The sequence below is a fragment of the Balaenoptera musculus genome, chromosome 1 (assembly GCF_009873245.2).
Source record: "Balaenoptera musculus isolate JJ_BM4_2016_0621 chromosome 1, mBalMus1.pri.v3, whole genome shotgun sequence".
NCBI classification, from domain to species: Eukaryota; Metazoa; Chordata; class Mammalia; order Artiodactyla; family Balaenopteridae; genus Balaenoptera; species Balaenoptera musculus.
In genome coordinates, this window is record NC_045785.1 from 127,030,634 (window position 1) to 127,051,537 (window position 20,904).

Below are 20,904 nucleotides of genomic sequence, written 5' to 3' on the forward strand. Positions count from 1 at the left end.
ATTTGTAGGGAATATCTTTTTCCATCCCCTCACTTTCAGTCTGTATGTGTCCCTAGGTCTGAAGTGGGTCTCTTGTAGACAGCATATACATGGGTCTTGTTTTTCTATCCATTCAGCCAGTCTGTGTCTTTGGTTGGAGTACTTAATCCATTTACATTTAAGGTAGTTATTGATAATGTATGTTCCTATTACCATTTCTTAATTGTTTTGGGTTTGTTATTATATGTCTTTTCTTTCTCTTGTGTTTCCTGCCTAGAGAAGTTTCTTTAGCATTTGCTGTAAAGCTGGTTTGGTGGTGCTGAATTCTCTGAGCTTTTGCTTGTCTGTAAAGGTTTTAATTTCTCTGTCGAATCTGAATGAGATCCTTGCTGGGTAGAGTAATCTTGGTTGTAGGTTTTTCCCTTTCATCACTTTAAAGATGTCCTGCCACTCCCTTCTAGCCTGCACAGTTTCTGCTGAAAGATCAGCTGTTACCTTTATGGGGATTCCCTTGTATGTTATTTGTTGTTTTTCCCTTGCTGCTTTTAATATTTTTTCTTTGTCTTTAATTTTTGATAGTTTGATTAATATGTGTCTTGGCGTGTTTCTCCTTGGTTTTATCCTGTATGGGACTCTCTGCACTTCCTGGACTTGATTGACCATTTCCTTTCCCATATTAGAGAAGTTTTCAACTATAATCTCTTCAAAAATTTTCTCAGTCCCTTTCTTTTTCTCTTCTTCTTCTGGGACCCCTATAATTCGAATGTTGGTGTGTTTAATATTGTCCCAGAGGTCTCTAAGACTTTCCTCAATTCTTTTCATTCTTTTTTCTTTATTCTGCTCTGCAGTAGTTATTTCCACTGTTTTATCTTCCAGGTCACTTATCCGTTCTTCTGCCTCAGTTATTCTGCTATTGATTCCTTCTAGAGAATTTTTAATTTCATTTATTGTGTTGTTCATCATTGCTTGTTTGCTCTTTAATTTTTCTAGGTCGTTGTTAAACGTTTCTTTTATTTTCTCCATTGTATTTCCAAGATTTTGGATCATCTTTACTATCATTTATCTGAATTCTTTTTCAGGTAGACTGCCTATTTCCTCTTCATTTGTTTGGTCTGGTGGGTTTCTACCTTGCTCCTTCATCTGTAGTGTGTTTCTCTGTCTTCTCATTTTGCTTAACTTACTGTGTTTGGGGTCTCCTTTTTGCAGGCTGCAGGCTCAAAGTTCCTGTTGTTTTGGTGTCTGCCCCTGGTGGCTAAGGTTGCTTCAGTGGGTTTTGTAGGCTTCCTGGTGGAGGGGACTAGTGCCTGTGTTCTGGTGGATGAGGCTGGATCTTGTCTCTCTTGTGGGCAGGACCACATTCAGTGGTGTGTTTTGGAGTCTCTGTGACCTTATTATGATTTTAAGCAGCCTCTCTGCTAATAGGTGGGGTTGTGTTCCTGTCCTGCTAGTTGTTTGGCATAGGGTATCTAGCACTGTAGCTTGTAGGTCGTTGACTGGAGCTGGCTCTTAGCGTTGAGATGGAGTTTCTGGGAGACCTTTCACTGTTTGATATTATGTGGACCCAGGAGGTCTCTGGTTGACCAATGTCCTGAACTTGGCTCTCCCACCACAGAGGCACAGGCCTGACACCCAGCCAGAGCACCAAGACCCTGTCAGCCACATGGCTCAGAAGAAAAGGGAGAAAAAACAAAGAAAGAAAGAAAAAAATAGAATAAAATAAAGTTATTAAAATAAAAAATAATTATTAAAAATAAAGAAATTAAAAAGCAAGAATATAAAAGAAAAAAAGAAAGAATGAAAGAAGAAAGTAACGAAACCAAAAAAAAAAACATCCACCAATGATAACAAGCGCTAAAAACTATACTAAAAAAGAAAAAGGGACAGACAGAACCCTAGGACAAATGGTAAAAGCAAAACTATACAGACAAAATCACACAAAGAAGCATATACATACACACTCACAAAAACAGAAAAAGGAAAAAAATATATATATCTATATATAAAAAGAAAAGACAGAAGAGAGCAACTAAATCAATAAACAAATCTACCAATAATAATAAACTCTAAATACTAAACTAAGATAAACATAAAACCAGAAACAAATTAGATGCAGAAAGCTAACCCCAAGTCTACAGTTGCTCCCAGAGTCCACCACCTCATATTTGGGACGATTCATTGTCTATTCAGGTATTCCACAGATGCAGGGTACATCAAGTTGATTGTGGAGATTTAATCCACTGCTCCTGAGGCTGCTGGGAGAAATTTCCCTTTCTCTTCTTTGTTCGCACAGCTCCTGGGGTTCAGCTTCGGATTTGGCCCCGCCTCTGCGTGTAGGTTGCCTCAGGGCAACTGTTCCCACCCAGACAGGATGGTATTAAAGTAGCAGCCGATTAGGGGGCTCTGGCTCACTCAGGCCAGGGTGAGGGAGGGGTATGGAATGTGGGGCCAACCTGTGGCGGCAGAGGCCAGCGTGACATTACAAACAGCCTGAGGTACACGTGTGTTCTCCTGGAGAAGTTGTCCCTAGATCACGGGACCCTGGCAATGGCAGGCTGCACAGGCTCCTGGGAGGGGAGGTGTGAATAGTGACGTGTGCTTGCACACAGGCTTCTTGGTGGCTGCAGCATCAGCCTTAGTGTTTCATGCCTGTCTCTGGGGTCCGTGCTGATAGCCGTGGCTTGCATGCATCTCTGGAGCTCGTTTAGGTGGTGCTCTGAATCCCCTCTCCTCACACACCCTGAAACAATGGTCTCTTGCCTCTTCAGCAGGTCCAGACTTTTTCCCAGACTTCCTCCCAGCTAGCTGTGGTGCACTAGCCCCCTTCAGGCTGTGTTCACACAGCCAACCCCAGTCCTCTCCCTGGGATCTGACCTCAGAAGCCTGAGCCTCAGCTCCCAGCCCCCACCAGTCCCGGCTGTTGAGTGAGAGATAAGTGTCTGGGGCTGGTGAGTGCTGGTCAGCACTGATCCTCTGTGAGGGAATCTCTCCGCTTTGCCCTCTGCGCCCCTGTTGCTGTGCTCTCCTCTGTGGCTCTGAAGCTTCCCCCATGCCCATCCCCCTGTCTCCGCCAGTGAAGGGGCTTCCTAGCATGTGGAAACTGTTCCTCTTTCATGGCTCCCTCCCAGAGGGGCAGGTCCCGTCCCTATTCTTTTGTCTCTGTTTTTTCTTTTTTCTTTTGCCCTACCCAGGTACATGGGGAGTTTCTTGCCTTTTGGAAAGTCTGAGGTCTTCTGCCAGTGTTCAGTAGGTGTTCTGTAGGAGTTGTCCCACATGTAGATGTATTTCTGATGTATTTTTGGGGAGGAAGGTGATCTCCATGTCTTACTCCTCTGCCATCGTGAAGGTCTCCCCAAAGATACTGATTCTTGAACACCAGCCCAGACTTATTGAATCAAAATCTTCTGAGGGGGGGAATCTATTTTTAACAAGAGTCCCAAATGAATCCTATGATGAGATAAGTTCAGCAAACATTGCTCAAATACCAAACCAAAAAATCTGTTTATTCAACCATTCAAGCACACTCAGAGGTAATGATGGAGATGTTGATCCTTATAGAGAACAGGTAACTTTGCTGAGAAGAAACTGGAAAAACAACTTGAATCACATTCATTTCTTACTAACAACTGATCATTAGAATCATTATAGCTTTACCTGAGAGGGTGATATGATTAAATGGTCATTTCTGTCTTAACCAACAATGTGTTACTTTGTTGACTCTGGTTTCACATGTAGATTCCATTTGGGATTTTTTTCCCCAGGTAGATTTTTTTACCTAAGCAAGAAACGTGAAATTTCAACAAATTTATGTTTAATGATAAATTTGTCATTGCTTTGTTTTATTACCTGGTTTGGTATTTAATATTGAAGAGCCAAATGTCCCTTATTTAATTATCTTTAACTTGGAAGCAGAAGAGTAAGATTTGTTTTGAGTGGCCTGTCAAAAATAAGATTTGATGGGTTGAAGTGGTACAAGATGGCAGTGTAGGAAGATTCTGAACTCACCTCCTCCCATGTACACCACAAATCCACAGCTACATATGGAGCAACTCCCTCTGGGAGAGACCTGAAAATTAGCTGAGCAGCTCCTCCACAACAAAGGATAAAGGGGCCACATTGAGACTGGTAGGAGAGGCAAAGACATCATCATCTTACCCTTGGCAGGGCAACCCACAAGCAGAAGGGATCTCATGAATAGAACACTTCTCCCTGAAGAGCAAGGGGTTTGTGCCCCACACCAGGTTCCCTAACCCTTGGGACCTGCATTGGAGAGCCGAGCCTCCAAAACATCTGGCTTTGAAAAGCAACAGGGCTTGCATCTAAGAGAACATTAGACTTGTAGGAATGGAGATTCTACTCTTAAAGGGCTCAGTCACAGACTCACTCACCCTGGGACCCAGCACAAAAGCAGCAGTGTAGGAATTGCCTAGACTATATGTGAAAGGGTTTCATTTGCTAGTCTTAGAGCATCTGCCAAAGGAGCAGAAACTTGTTGGGACTATCACTGGAGACGGAGGCACCAGCCAGAACCATTTTTGCATTCTCCCCTACCTTACTAGCACTGCTGGATGCACCCTGCCCCTGCACGGCTCCTTTGTTCCTACCAAAGCTGGCCAGATGGTACCCTGCACCCATGCCACTCCCAGGGCCCCACCAAAGCTTGTGAGCAGGTGTGGACCACAGAGTGGATGACACTAGAGTGCTTGTCTCTGGAGGCTAGCAGGGGGGATTGTGATCTGGGCCCCACAGTCTGAAAAAAATTCAGAGAGAGAGTCTTGGCACCTCAACAAACGGAACCTATCAAGAAAAAGATCAGACTGCTTAGACACTCAGACAGGCTTGAGAGACAACCAAGAGTTAGGGCAAGATTAAATGATAAGTTTCATCTCTTACATAAGGCAATTCCTTCAATACAGGGAGAGATAGCTGTTTCACCTAATACACAGAAACAAACACAGAGAGCCTAGCAAAATGAGGAGACAGAGGAATAGGTTCCAAATGAAAGAACAAAAAAACCCCAGAAAAAAAAACATAATGAAACAGACATAAATAATTTATCTGTAAAGAATTTAAAGTAATGGTCATAAAGATGCTGATCAAACTCAGGAAAAGAATGAATGAACACAGCAAGAACTTCAGCAAAGAGACAGAAAATGTACAAAACTGCCAAACAGAAGTCAAAGATCCAAAGAATACAATAACTAAACTGAAAAATACACTAGAGAGTTTCAACAGCAGACTAGATGAAACAAAGAAAGAATCAATGTTCTGGAAGACAGGGTAGTGGAACTCACCAAAACAGAGCAGCAAAAAGAAAAAGAATTTAAAAAGTGAATATAGCTTAAGGGACCTATGGGACAACGTCAAGTGGAGTAACATTTGCCTTACAGACATCTCACGAGAAGAAAGAGAACAGCACAAAAATTTATTTGAAGAAATAATGGGAGGGGCCTTCAAGATGGTGTAGGAATAAGGCGTGGACAAATACATCAAAACTACATCTACGGGCTTCCCTGGTGGCGCAGTGGTTGAGAGTCTGCCTGCCAATGCAGGGGACACAGGTTTGAGCCCTGGTCTGGGAAGATCCCACATGCCACGGAGCAACTGGGCCCGTGAGCCACAATTACTGAGCCTGTGCGTCTGGAGCCTGTGCTCCACAACAAGAGAGGCTGCGATGGTGAGAGGCCCGCGCACCGCGATGAAGAGTGGTCCCCACTTGCCGCAACTAGAGAAAGCCCTCGCACAGAAACGAAGACTCAACACAGTCATAAATAAATAAATAAATAAAAGAACGTGAATTTCTTTTAAAAAAAAAAAAAAAACTACATCTACATGTGGAACAACTCCTACAGAAAACATACTGAACCCTGGCAGAAGAACTCAGACTTCCCAAAAGATGCCCTCAGGCTACCTACACGCAGAGGTGGAACCAAATCCAAAGCTGAAACCCAGGAGCTGTGTGAACAAAGAAGAAAAAGGGAACGTTCTCCCAGCAGCCTCAGAAGCAGTGGATTAAATCTCCACAATCAACCTGATGTACTCTGCATCTGTGGAATACCTGAATAGACAACGAATCATCCCAAATATGAGGCGGTGGACTTTGGGAGCAACTGTAGACTTGGGGTTTGCTTTCTGCATCTAATTTGTTTCTGGTTTTATGTTTATCTTAGTTTAGAATTTAGAGTTTATTATCATTGGTAGATTTGTTTGTTGATTTGGTTGCTCTCTTCTGCCTTTTTTTTTAATATAGATTTTGTTTTCCTTTTTCTCTTCTTGTGAGTATGCATGTGTATGCTTCTTTGTGTGATTTTGTCTGTATTGCTTTGCTTTTGCCATTTGTCCTAGGGTTCTGTCTGTCCTTTTTTTTTTTTAGTATAGTTTTTAGCAGATGTTATCATTGGTGGATTTGTTTTGGTTTGGTTTGGTTGCTCTCTTCTTTCTTTCTCTATTTTTTTTCATTTTTTTTTATTTTTAATAATTTTTTTTACTTTAATAACTTTATTTTATTTTATTCTTTCTTTCTTTTTTCTCCCATTTCTTCTGAGCCATGTGGCTGACAGGGTCTTGGTGCTCTGGCTGGGTGTCAGGCCTTAGCCTCTGAGGTGGGAGAGTGGAATTCAGGACATTGGTCCCCCAGAGACCTCCCAGCTCCAGGTAATATCAAATGGCAAAAGCTCTTCTAGAGATCTCTTTCTCAACGCTAAGACCAGCTCCACTCAATGACCTGCAAGCTACAGTGCTGAACACCCTATGCCAAACAACTAGCAAGACAGGAACACAACCCCACCCATTAGCAGAGAGGCTGCCTAAAATCATAATAAATTCACACACACCCCAAAACACACTACAGGATGTGGTCCTGCCCACCAGGAAGACAAGATCCAGCCTCATCCACCAGAACACAGGCACCAGTCCCCTCCACCAGGAAGCCTACACAACCCACTGAACCAACCTTACTCACTGGGAGCAGACACCAAAAACAATGGGAACTACAAACCTGCAGCCTGTGAAAAGGAGACCCCAAACACAGTAAGTTAAGCAAAATGAGAAGACAAATACACAGCAGATGAAGGAGCAAGGTAGAAACCCACCAGACCAACAAATGAAGAGGAAACAGGCAGTCTACCTGAAAAAAAATTCAGAGAAATGATAGTAAAGTTGATCCAAAATCTTGGAAATACAATGGAGAAAATAAAAGAAATGTTTAACAACGACCTAGAAGAACTAAAGAGCAAACAAACAATGATGAACAACACAATAAATGAAATTAAAAATTCTCTAGAAGGAATCAATAGCAGAATAACTGAGGCAGAAGAACAGATAAGTGACCTGGCTGATAAAATAGTGGAAATAACTACTGCAGAGCAGAATAAAGAAAAAAGACTGAAAAGAATTGAGGAAAGTCTTAGAGACCTCTGGGATAATATTAAACTCACCAACATTCGAATTATAGGGGTCCCAGAAGAAGAAGAGAAAAAGAAAGGGACTGAGAAAATATCTGAAGAGATTATAGTTGAAAACTTCTCTAATATGGAAAAGGAAATGGTCAGTCAAGTCCAGGAAGTGCAGAGTCCCATATAGGATAAATCCAAGGAGAAACACGCCAAGACAAATATTAATCAAACTACCAAAAATTAAATACAAAGAAAAAATATTAAAAGCAGCAAGGGAAAAACAACAAATAACATACAAGGGAATCCCCATAAAGGTAACAGCTGATCTTTCAGCAGAAACTCTGCAAGCCAGAAGGCAGTGGCAGGACATCTTTAAAGTGATGAAAGGGAAAAACCTACAACCAAGATTACTCTACCCAGCAAGGATCTCATTCAGATTTGACGGACAAATTAAAACCTTTACCGACAAGCAAAAGCTCAGAGAATTCAGCACCACCAAACCAGCTTTACAACAAATCCTAAAGAAACTTCTCTAGGCAGGAAACACAAGAGAAGGAAAACACCTACAGTACCGAACCCAAAACAATTAAGAAAATGTAATAGGAACATACATATCGATAACTACCTTAAATGTAAAAGGATTAAATGCTCCAACCAAAAGACATAGCCTGGCTGAATGAATACAAAAACAAGACCCATGTGTATGCTGTCTACAAGAGACCCACTTCAGACCTAGGGACACATACAGACTGAAAGTGAGGGGATGGAAAAAGATATTCCCTGCAAATGGAAATCAAAAGAAAGCTGGAGTAGCAATTCTCATATCAGAAAAAATAGACTTTAAAATAAAGACTATTACAAGAGGCAAAGAAGGACACTACATAATGATCAAGGGATCAATCCAAGAAGAAGATAAAAGAATTGTAAATATTTATGCACCCAGCATAGGAGCACCTCAATACATAAGGCAAATGCTAACAGCCTTAAAAGGGGAAATCGACAGTAACACAATCATAGTAGGGGACTTTAACACCCAACATTCACCAAAGGACAGATCATCCAAAATGAAAATAAATAAAGAAACAAAAGCTTTAAATGATACATTAAACAAGATGGACTTAATTGATATTTATAGGACATTCCATCCAAAAACAACACAATACACTTTCTTCTGAAGTGTTCATAGAACATTCTCCAAGATAGATCACATCTTGGGTCACAAATCTAGCCTTGGTAAATTTAAGAAATTTGAAATCATATCAGGTATCTTTTCTGACCACAACGCTATGAGACTAGATATCAATTTCAGGAAAAATCTGTAAAAAATACAAACACATGGAGGCTAAACAATACACTACTAAATAACCAAGAGATCACTGAATAATTCAAAGAGGAAATCAAAAAATACCTACAAACAAATGACAATGAAAATACGATGATCCAAAACCTATGGGATGCAGCAGAAGCAGTTCTAGGAGGGAAGTTTATAGCAGTACAATCCAACCTCAAGAAACAAGAAATGTCTCCAATAAACAACCTAACCTTACACCTAAAGCAATTAGAGAAAGAAGAACAAAAAAACCCCAAAGTTAGCAGAAGGAAAGAAATCATAAAGATCAGATCAGAAATAAATGAAAAAGAAATGAAGGAAATGATAGCAAAGATCAATAAAACTAAAAGCTGGTTCTTTGAGAAGATAAACAAGATTGATAAACCATTAGCCAGACTCATCAGGAGAAAAAGGTTGAAGATTCAAATCAATAGAATTTGAAATGAAAAAGAAGAACTTACAACTGACACTGCAGAAATGCAAAGGATCATGAGAGATTACTACAAGCAAATGTATGCCAATAAAATTGACAACCTGGAAGAAATGGACAATTTCTTAGAAAAGCACAACCTTCCAAGACTGAACCAGGAAGAAATAGAAAGTATAAACAGACCAATCAGAAGCACTGAAATTCAGACTGAGATTAAAAATCTTCCAGCAAACAAAAGGCCAGGACCAGAAGGCTTCACAGGCAAATTCTATCAAACATTTAGAGAAGAGCTAACACCTATCCTTTTCAAACTCTTCCAAATATAGCAGAGGGAGGAACACTCCCAAACTCATTCTACAAGGCCACCATCACCCTGATACCAAAACCAGACAAAGATCTCCCCAAAAAAGAAAACTACAGGCCAATATCACAGATGAACATAGATGCAAAAATCCTCAACAAAATACTAGCAAACAGAATCCAACAACACATTAAAATGATCATACACCATGATCAAGTGGGGTTTATTCCAGGAATGCAAGGATTTTTCAACATACAAAAATCAATTAATGTGATAAACCATATTAACAAATTGAAGGAGAAAAACCATATGATCATCTCAATAGATACAGAAAAAGCTTTCGACAAAATTCAACACCCATTAATGATAAAAACCCTCCAGAAAGTATGCATAGACGGATGTTTCCTCAACATAATAAGGCCATATATGACAAGCCCACAGCCAACATCATTCTCAATGGTGAAAAACTGAAACCATTTCCACTAAGATCAGGAAGAAGACAAGGTTGCCCACTCTTACCTCTCTTATTCAGCATAGTTTTGGAAGTTTTAGCCACAGCAGTCAGAGAAGAAAAAGAAGTAAAAGGGATTTAAATCAGAAAAGAAGAAGTAAAACTGTCACTGTTTGTAGATGACATGATACTATACATAGAGAATCCTAAAGATACTACCAGAAAACTACTAGAGCTAATCAATGAATTTGGTAAAGTAGCAGGATACAAAATTAATGCACAGGAATCTCTTGCATTCCTATACACTAATTATGAAAAATCTGAAAGAGAAATTAAGGAAACACTCTCATTTACCATTGCAACAAAAAGAATAAAATACCTAGTAATAAACCTACCTAGGGAGACAAAAGACCTGTATGCAGAAAACTATAAGACACTGATGAAAGAAATTAAAGATGATACAAACAGATGGAGAGATATACCATGTTCTTGGATTGGAAGAATCAACATTGTGAAAATGACTATAGTCCCAAAACAATCTACAGATTCAATGCAATCCCTATCAAACTACCAATGGCATTTTTCACAGAACTAGAATAAAAAATTTCACAATTTGTATGGAAATACCAAAGGTCCCGAAAAGCCAAACCAGTCTTGAGAAAGAAAAACAGAGCTGGAGGAATCAGGCTCCCTTACTTCAGACTATACTACAAAGCTACAGTAGTCAAGGCAGTATGGTACTGGCACAAAAACAGAAATATAGACCAATGGAATGGGTTAGAAAGCCCAGAGATAAGCCCACGCACATATGGTCACCTTATCTTTGATAAAGGAGGCAAGAATATACAATGGAGAAAAGACAGCCTCTTCAATAAGTGGTGCTGGGAAAACTGGACAGCTACATGTAAAAGAATGAAATTAGAACACTCCATAACACCTTATACAAAAATAAACTCAAAACGGATTAAAGACCTAAATCTAAGTCCAGACACTATAAAACTGTTAGAGGAAAACATAGGCAGAACACTCCTTGCCATAAATCACAGCAAGATCCTTTTTGACCCACCTCCTAGAGAAATGGAAATAAAAACACAAATAAACAAATGGGACCTAATGAAACTTAAAAGCTTTTGCACAACAAAGGAAACCATAAACAAGATGAAAAGACAGCCCTCAGAATGGGAGAAAATATTTGCAAATGAAGCAACAGACAAAGGATTAATCTCCAAAATATACAAGCAGCTCATGCAGCTCAATATCAAAAAGATAAACAACCCAATCCAAAAATGCACAGAAGACCTAAACAGATATTTCTCCAAAGAAGATATACAGATGGCAACAAACACAGGAAAGGATGCTCAACATCACTAATTATTAGAGAAATGCAAATCAAAACTACAATGAGTTATCACCTCACACCAGTCAGAATGGCCATCATCAAAAAATCTACAAACAATACATGCTGGAGCGGGTGAGTAGAAAAGGGAACCCTCTTGCACTGTTGGTGGGAATGTAAATTGATTCAGCCACTATGGAGAACAGTATGGAGGTTCCTTAAAAACTAAAAATAGAACTACCATATGACCCAGCAATCCCCCTACTGGGCATATTCCCTGAGAACACCATAATTCAAAAATAGTCATGTACCACAATGTTCATTGCAGCTCTATTTACAATAGCCAGGACACTGAAACAACCTAAGTGTCCATTGGCAGATGAATGGATAAAGAAGATGTGGCACATATATTCAATGGAATATTACTCAGCCATAAAAAGAAATGAAATTGAGTTATTTTTAGTGAGGTGGATGGACCTAGAGACTGTCATACAGAGTGAAGTAAGTCAGAAAGAGAAAAACAAATACTATATGTTAACACATATATATGGAATCTAAGAAAAAAATGGTTCTGAAGAAAATAGGGGCAGGAGACAGGAATAAAGACCCAGACGTAGAGAATGGACTTGAGGACAGGGGAAGGAGCAAGGGTAAGCTGGGATGAAGTGAAAGAGTGGCATTGACATATGTACACTACCAAATGTAAAATAAATAGCTAGTGGGAAGCAGCCGCATAGCACAGGGAGATCAGCTCGGTGCTTTGTGTCCACCTAGAGGGTGGGAAAAGGAGGGTGAGAGGGAGACACAAGAGGGAAGAGATATGGGGATACATGTATATGTATAGCTGTTTCACTTTGTTATAAAGCAGAAACTAACACACCATTGTAAAGCAATCATACTCCAATAAAGATGTTGAAAAAAACCTAATATTAAAAAATAATAATATAAATAAATAAATAAGAAATAATGGTTGAAAACTACCCTAACCTGGGGAAGGATACAGACATCTGTCAGAATGTCTATCATTAAACACACACAGACACACGTGCACACACACGCACAAATAATAAATGTTGGCAAGGATGTGGAGAAAAGGGGACCCTCATACACTGTTAGTGGGAATGTAAATTGGTGCAGCCACTATGAAAAACAGTAGGGAGGTGTCTCAAGAAACTAAAACTAGAACTACCATATAACCTAGCAATTCCATTCCCGGGTATTTATCTGAAAAAATCAAAAACACTAATTCAATAAAGATACATGCACCCCACTGTTCATAGCAGCATTATTTACAATTGCCAAGATATGGAAGCAACCTAAGTATCCACCAACAGATGAATGGATAAAGAAGATGTGGTATATATATACAATGGAATACTCTTCAGCCATAAAAATAGAATAAAATTTTGCCATTTGCAAAAATATGGATGGACTTGGAGAGTATTGTGCTAAGTGAAATTAGTCAGAGAGAGAAAAACAAATACTGTATGATATCACTTATACGTGGAATCTAAAAAACAAAACAAACTAGCGGATATAACAAAAAAGAAATAGACTCACAGATATAGAGAACAAACTAGTGGTTACCAGTTCTCTGACACCCCCTAGTGGCCGCCTTGGAACATGGGAAGGGTGGGTAATTAACATATATTTTAGCAATTTCTCCAGCAATGGGAAGCACTTGCCATGCTTCATCTCATTTTTCTTCACAGTAGTCCTAGGACGTAGGTGTTATGATTATCGTCACTTACACATGAAGACAAAACTAACGTTTGGGATAAACAACTTGCACAAGGGAACGTAGGTAGTAGGAAAAGAATAAAAGTGAAGGTCTGTAGGATTCCTGAGCCCTCACACTTAATAACCTTACTGAGGTATTGAGAGAGGAAAGCATGTTCTTCCTTCAGCCTCTAACCTGCTCTGCTTCCTTTACTGTTCCTGATACCTATGCTCATACAGAACTTACCAATATACATTGTTTTTTCTTTCCTTTTTACATTTGGATATAAATATGTCTTTATCCCAGCTACATATATTCAGTTATTTTAATTACTTCTCGTGTAATAGTCTCTAAACGTCTCTTCATCTTGGTTTTCTTCCTCTAGATTCAATCTGAAATATCACTTTCTCTCTTAAAATGTGACCCCCAAGATCCAATGTTCCAAACCAGTTTATCTCCACAACATATACTTTTTTCAGAACCAAAGAGGTGTTTAGCACTGTTTTAGACAATGGAGAGTGAATCAGACATAATCACTGCTCTCAAAAAATTTATAATCAATTCCTTTGACACATTCCCATAGATAGCTTATGCTTCCCTTGGTTTGAATGCTACACCTCTGCTAAAACAGTTTACTGTTGCACCAGCTTTTTCAGTATTCGCAAAATTAAAGCTATCATTTATATAATTATTTTCATATGAATTATCTCATTCTATACTCACAATACTCTCCGACATTAGTTATTATTAATTCCAACTGAAAAGTGAGAAAGCCAAAGGTAAGTGGTTTGCCTATAGTGACTAATAAGTGGTAGATGGTAGGTCTTAGAACCAGCCAAAATAGTGAGATTAAACTTATGTTGGTTTACCATCACACTTTGTCTCACATAATTCTAATGATTTATACTAAGCTTGGGATCAATTAAAACCCCTGGGTGTTTTTCATTTGAATCATTGATGACTTGGGTCATTATCTATGTGCAACTAATTCTTTAATCCTATTTGTAGGAATTCACATTTGTGCATGTTAAACATTATTCAGTTGGCTTTATCTTTAGTCAAAGAGTGTTTATTTGAAGTTTCAACCTTCTGTCAAGTTTGCTATGTAAAAGAATATTAGAACATTTCCCCACACCATATACAAAAATAAACTCAAAATGGATGTAAGACCTGAAACCATAAAAGTCCTAGAAAAAGAACATAAGGCAGAACACTCTTTGACATGAATCACAGCAATATTTTTTTGGATCTGTCCCCTAAGGCAAAAGAAACAAAAGGAAAAATAAACAAATGGGACCTAATAAAACGTAAAAGCTTTTGCACAGCAAAGGAAACCATCAGCAAAACAAAAAAACACCTACTGGATGGGAGAAAATACTTACAAATGATATGATTGATAAGGGGTTAATATCCAAAATATATAAACAGCTCATACAACTCAATAGAACCCAATTAAAAAATGGGCAGAAGACCTGAATAAATATTTTTCCAAAGGAGACACACAGATGGTCAACAGGCACATGAGAAGATGCTTAACATCACTAATCTACAGAGAAGTGCAAATTAAAACCACAGTGAGATATTACCTCACACCAGTCAGAATGGCTATTATCAAAAAGAACACAAATAACAAATGTTGGCAAGGATGTGGAAAAAAGGGAACCCTTGTATAGTGCTGGTAGGAATGTATACTAGTACAGCCACTGTGGAAAACAGTATGGAGGTTCCTCAAAAAATTAAAAATAAAACTACCATATGATTGAGCAATTACACTCCTGCGTATATATTCAAAAAAACAAAAACCACTAATTCAAAAAGACACATGCACCCCAATGTATATAGCAGCATTATTTACAATAGCCAAAATATGGAAGCAACCAAAGTGTCCATCAAGAGATGAATGGATAAAGATGCGGTATATATATACAATGGAATACTACTTGGCCATAAAAAAGAATGAAATTCTGGCATTTGCAACAACCTGGATGGACGTAGATAGTATTATGCTTAGTGAAATAAATCAGAGAAAGACAAATACTCTGTTATCACTTATATGTGGATTCTGAAAAATAAAACAGACAAATGTATATAACAAAACAGAAACAGACTCACAGATGTAGAGAACAAACTAGTTGTTACCAGTGGGGAGAGGAAACAGGGAAGGACAGGATAGGGGTATGGGACTAAGAGACACAAACTACCATGTATAAAATAAATAAGCAACAAGGATATACTGTACAGCACAGGGAAACATAGCCATTATTTTGTAATAACTTTAAATGGAGTATAATCTATAAAAATATTGAATCACTATGTTGTACACCAGAAAGTAATATAATATTGCAAATCAACTATACTTCATTTTAAGTGTTTATTTGAAGTTTCAATCCTGTGTTAAGTTTCTATGCCTCCATGCTTTGGGTATATACAACTTTGATCACCTGTATTTGTCTCCATCAAAGTCATTGATTTAAATGTTGATAACAGAAAGATAAGACTGTGAAGAAGGCACGTGGGATATCACCAAATGGAATTTCCCATATGGTGCCATTTCCACACTGACTTAACATGTAGTTCATCTATTTTTTTCTATGCCTCACAGCCTTTCTTCTGTTTCAACTGGCATGTTCAGTTTAACATCATATAGAACTAGCTTAGAACAAAGAGCCATTTCCTTCCCGGAAAAGATAACCACCTTACCCTTGTTTTACTTTCAGAAGTTCCCTTAGATAAATTTATCCAAAGAATCTATCACAGCATAATTCAATATAAGTTTTTGTACACTGCTACCCATTTAATAGAACTAAATTTAACATGTTAGATATTTGTAACTCTCCAGACAACCAAATATAAAATACCATGGTTCTTAAGCCTCTTCTCCAGCTGTTTAAGACATACTTTGGTTAGTTTTCCCTAGTATTTTTAAAGATGTAATGTTTGCATGAACAGAATAAAGTTTATAGCATAATATTAGCAAAATCATAACATTTTCATGCATAAAACAAAACAAAGTTTATAGCATACTATCAGCAAAACCATTTACTTATTCCAAACGTCCATTTTAGTATCATTAAGTCCTGTTTGCAATGAGGGAAAAAAGCTTCCAGTTAACATTACTTCTTTCACTCATTCAACAAACATATTACCTGATTGCATACTACGCACCAGGCATGTACTAGCTACTAAAAAGACCCAAATGCACCATCCCTGCCATCAAAGGGCTCATTTTTCAGTGGGGTGTCGGTGGGGGGCTGGCGGGGTGGAACTAAAGCAAATCTACAGAGTGCAAATGTGTAAGGGCTGATACACTAAATGTTATGGAAAGCATGCAATCTCACTCAGCAGAGAATAGGGCAAGCTTCCTAAAGGGTGTGATGCTCTTATTTGTCTTGACAATGTTCAGAGATCAGGTACATGAATATGGAGAAAGTGTTCTAGGCAGAGCAAATGGCATGTGCAAAGGTATGGAAGCTTGTGAAACCTGATACACTTAGAGAAGAGAAAGTCGTGTGATGTGGCTGGAAAGAAGGATGAAAGTGGCTGAGTGATAACTGATGAGGCTGGCGAGAATAGCCAGGGTCTCACTGTGAGGACCCTGTGTCCCATGCCAACAAGTGTACTGTTTACCCTGAAGTCAGTGAAGAAAGTGGGCAATATCTGAGTCAGGGAGTTTAATTAGGGGGCTCTGTCAGTGATCAAGGCCAGAGATCAGGGAAGTACCAGCCTAATGGAGAGATGGCAGAATGCAGTGACACCCTAATAAAGATGTTTCCCAATGTTCATTGTGCATAAGAATCAGCTGGGAAGCGCTTGTAAAATACGGATGTCTGGGCCCAAACCAGACCTACTCACACTTTATATTTTTCAAATCTCCCCTGAATTCTTCTAATGCAACTAGACTAGCATGTGGGAATGACAATTTTGCCTCTAACTGTAGGACAAGGAAGTAAAAAGAGTTTCAATTACACTTATTACAAACAATGGAGCAGATAGTTATAAAGTCCACCTGAAAGAGTGAAAATATGGAATGAGAGAATATTTTCAAAGAAATAAATTTTATTTCCAAACTGGTTAGAGTAACTAGCCGTGAGAACAAACTATTGATTGGTAGAGGTCAATATAATTACGTTTCATAATGAAAAAGACTAATTTATAAGATTTTGTATTTACATTTATAATAAGTGAATATTTTTGCTTTGTAAGTTGCTCCCTCTAGTAGATTAAATATTAGCCTTATAATCTTTCTTAAACTTAATTTAGTTTTTACAACTTTTTATTTTTATAGAGTCAAAGATAAACTTCAGTCCAGCCTACAATCAAAAGATCATAAATTCCAAATCAGTATTGTCTGAACTAACTTGGCTTTGCTATATAGTCTTCTGACCTTCAGAAAAATTTATATTAAGAAAATGCTTATCATATGACCATTTATCTTAAACAAGCAAATTGTAGCAAACTCTATTTGCTAGGAAATTCAGGCTATTTATCTGTATTTGTGCTTAACTGTCATTTTTAGGCAGTGCTTGTATTTTAAGTAAATATGTGAGTTAAATTTATTTGTTTTGAAAGCTATGTCTCCTGTCCTTGACTTGGCTGAGCAAAGCCTCTCATCTTATTCTGTCTCCACTTTCCATCTTCAAAGTCCAAATTGATTTTAATTCAATATAACAGTAAGCTCCATAAAGATAGAAGCTGTGTGTCCTGGTTACATCTTATGCCTAACTCCAAGCTCAGGGCCTGAACAGGAGATAAAGTTGATATACATTTGTTTATTAATAAGAATCATCTTCCCTTTATAACCCTGGGCAAACTCAATTTTACCCAGATTTGTCTAAACATATAGACATCTACTTCAGCCAACACAGGAAGAAGAACACATGAGCACAAAGCTTTTTTTTTTTCACAGCTGTATACCAATCAACCCAATGATAAAGATTATTACTTGATCTTCAGAAGAAGAATTGTGATGTCATCATCAATTGTGTCAAATTACACAAGTAAAATCCCCAAAGGAGAGCCTTGCCCTGGCTCTGAAATTACCGTAGGGGCTGAGACATCAAACCAGTTCTCATCACTCGAAATCCCCTTAAGATTGACCTGACAGAGAAGCCAACCACATTTTAAAGCCAATTTAAAGCACTTGAAAAAACTAACATGTTGGCTCTAGTGTAACAGTCGATCTTAGTTTAGCTGTTTTGAAACTATGACGGGTTTAGTAAGACTAACTCTAGTGACCGGTAATAATGGCAATAGAGGCAAACATGGATGGAGCAGTTATTTAGAGTCAGGCATTGTGCTAATAAGCACTTTAATCTCATCAAAGCTTCATAATGATTGCTTAATGTTGAAACAACTGAAGAACCCCATTTTACAGGAGAAAATGAGGATTCTGCCTTACGTAACTTGCATAGGTTCTGTGCAAGTACTACACCATTTTATATAATGGACTTGAGCATCCGTGGATGTGGGTATCCACAAGGGTTCCTGGAACTAATCCCCTGTGAATATTAAGGGACAACTGTATTATGCAATTTGAAGCTAGTGTTTGAAAATAAAAATACTATGATTTATTCATCCAGAGTTCAGATCACTGTATCCTTGTATATGAGACAGAAAGCACTTCAGATTCGAATACAAACCCCCTTTGCCTTCTAATATGTACATACAGTTAATAATAACACCACACCAAATTAATCACCCAGAAAGCTGGCATACCCTAATCTGACTAATGTTTACCAAGCCACTTAAAGCTGTAACAAAGTTATCATCTAAGCCTTGATTCTGGACTAGGAAGGTTAAACACCTTGCTCATGGAAAAAAGGCATCTGACTCCTGGCCTACGGTAGACATGAGGGAATGAATGCATGAATGAATGAGGAAGAAAGAGAGCGTGTGAAATGTATGAGGAAGGATCTTTACAAACTTGGACTTTTTATTGCTCTTAAATGGCATGATCTGAGAGTAAGCATTATCTTAGCTGTGGTAACTCATGTTAGTACGGATAATCTCTGAAATTTGGACACAGCGAAGCCCAGTACATATAAGGAGCTTTGTTGATAACAGACGCAAGATCCCACAGTTTAATCTTTTTTAACTCTTTGAAACTGAGTACAGCCTCTTGTAAAGGAAATATCAGAAAACTCAGATGTGATAGTGAGTGTACTTGTATCACTTCCTTTAGTGTCAGAGCAGCTGCCTCATTGCCTTTCTTCTACTGCGGTGAGCAGGGAGGTGTAACCGACAGCTTTGCTGAAGCTTATAGCTTCCTCAGTCACCATAAACAATACTACTGAGCACCTAGTACCTCCTTAGTTTACAGATGAGAGGACTGAAGCTCAGGGGTACTGACGGGTCCAGGCTCACACAGTCTGAAAGAGATGAACTCAAACCTAACTTTGTCTAACTTCAAAGACCAGGCTCCTTCTGCCAGTCCAAGCTGCCTCTTTCAAGTGTTGCAAAAATGTAAGGAGTCTTGATCTAAAGATTTGGCAGGAAAGTAATGATTTTCTATGAATAATGATGAGAAAGCAACCTATACAACTGATTTATTGCAGTGGTGGGATCAGAGTTGAATATTTACCTTCCTTTATTTACTATTCTGTGAAAGAGACTATAATGCCATTTATATAAGATGAAGTAACTTATTTCAATTAACTTATGAGTTCCTACAACCTTTCCATTTCTTTATATCCTACCCTGGTACTGAGTCATAACAGCAACTACTGTTTGCCTGGATTATGCTTAGTCTCTGCATATGCAGAAGCATCTATTGAGGAGTTCTTGGGTGACATTATTTAAATTTCTTATAAAACTTTCTTTGATAACATGCTGATTTCACAGACACTGAATCACCGTACTTGGCTCTTGTATGATTTAACATTAAATCATTACGCAGAGCACTTTTGCAGGGGGAATTATAAACTCAACCATAGCATGTGCTGTCTCCTGATTTACCAAAGCATACTCGATAACCTTTAGAATCAAGTTCAAGATTTGATTGGTGTTAATACTACTTACCTTTGTCACTTGAGGAAGGTTGATTCACATAAAGCATAAAATAAAGGCAGGGGAGGATTCAAATTAAGATGCAAAAACTTCCTGCCCCCCAAAGTACTCATTTTAATGGAAATTCTCCATTGTAGTCTCTGACCAGTGTCCCAGGGTTTATTGGTTCCTAAAGAGGTGGAAGATGGGTATGGCCTCCCCAGGGGGAATTTCAGAAGAGGGCTGGTTGTCACAATGATTGACGTTAAACAGGTAGAGATCTGGGATGCTAATATCCTGCAACGTGTCAGAAGAAGGACTACCCCCACTCCCGATCCCACCAATGGCAATAGCCCCTCCAGTGAACAACACTGGAAGGCCCCAGCCAGGTCATATCGCACAGGATGATGAAGAACATATGCTGCACCTCATCAGGCAGACATTTCAGTCACGCTACAGCAACGAAAGAGGTTCATGTCATGCAGGGGTTAGATTTGGAAGAAGAGTAGGAAACCAAGGGATTTTTTTTTTTTAATACAGGATTATCACTCTTTTATTTCAATAGGAAAATATTGAAGATGGCCTAGCGAGTATCTATCAATCTGTCATCACCAACACCAGCAAAGAAATGTCCTGTTTCAGTGACTTTCCAATGCCTGAAGATTTTCCAAACTTCCTGCACAATTCTAAGCTCCTGGAATACTTCAGGATTTTTGTCAAAAAGTTTGATCTACTAAAATATATTCAGTTCCAGGTATTGTATTTTGGGGAAAGAATGGTTTTCTCTACATTAGTTTAGCTCACATTGAAATAGAGAAGTTAATCTGATAATGAAAGAAATTGGGAATAAAACAAAGCATTCTAATGCAATTATTTTCTGAAAAACAACAGCACAGTAGAAAACCCAAAAAGTAGTGTCATTACCCCTGATATTATAGATTATATACATTAACAGAAGAAAAACATCCATTAAAATTAATGA

The 20,904-nt window shown here is 38.4% G+C and overlaps 1 protein-coding gene across 1 annotated transcript in view; it reads left to right on the top strand.

Annotated features, from left to right (window-relative positions):
• The window catches only part of FMO2 (flavin containing dimethylaniline monoxygenase 2), a 38,651-nt gene that overhangs the window by 3,793 nt on the left and 13,954 nt on the right, over window positions 1–20,904 (top strand). Inside the window, exon 2 of the mRNA XM_036845965.1 lies at window positions 20,488–20,676. Within this exon, the coding sequence (XP_036701860.1) occupies window positions 20,488–20,676 (189 nt within the window). The remainder of the gene's footprint in view (window positions 1–20,487; window positions 20,677–20,904) is intronic.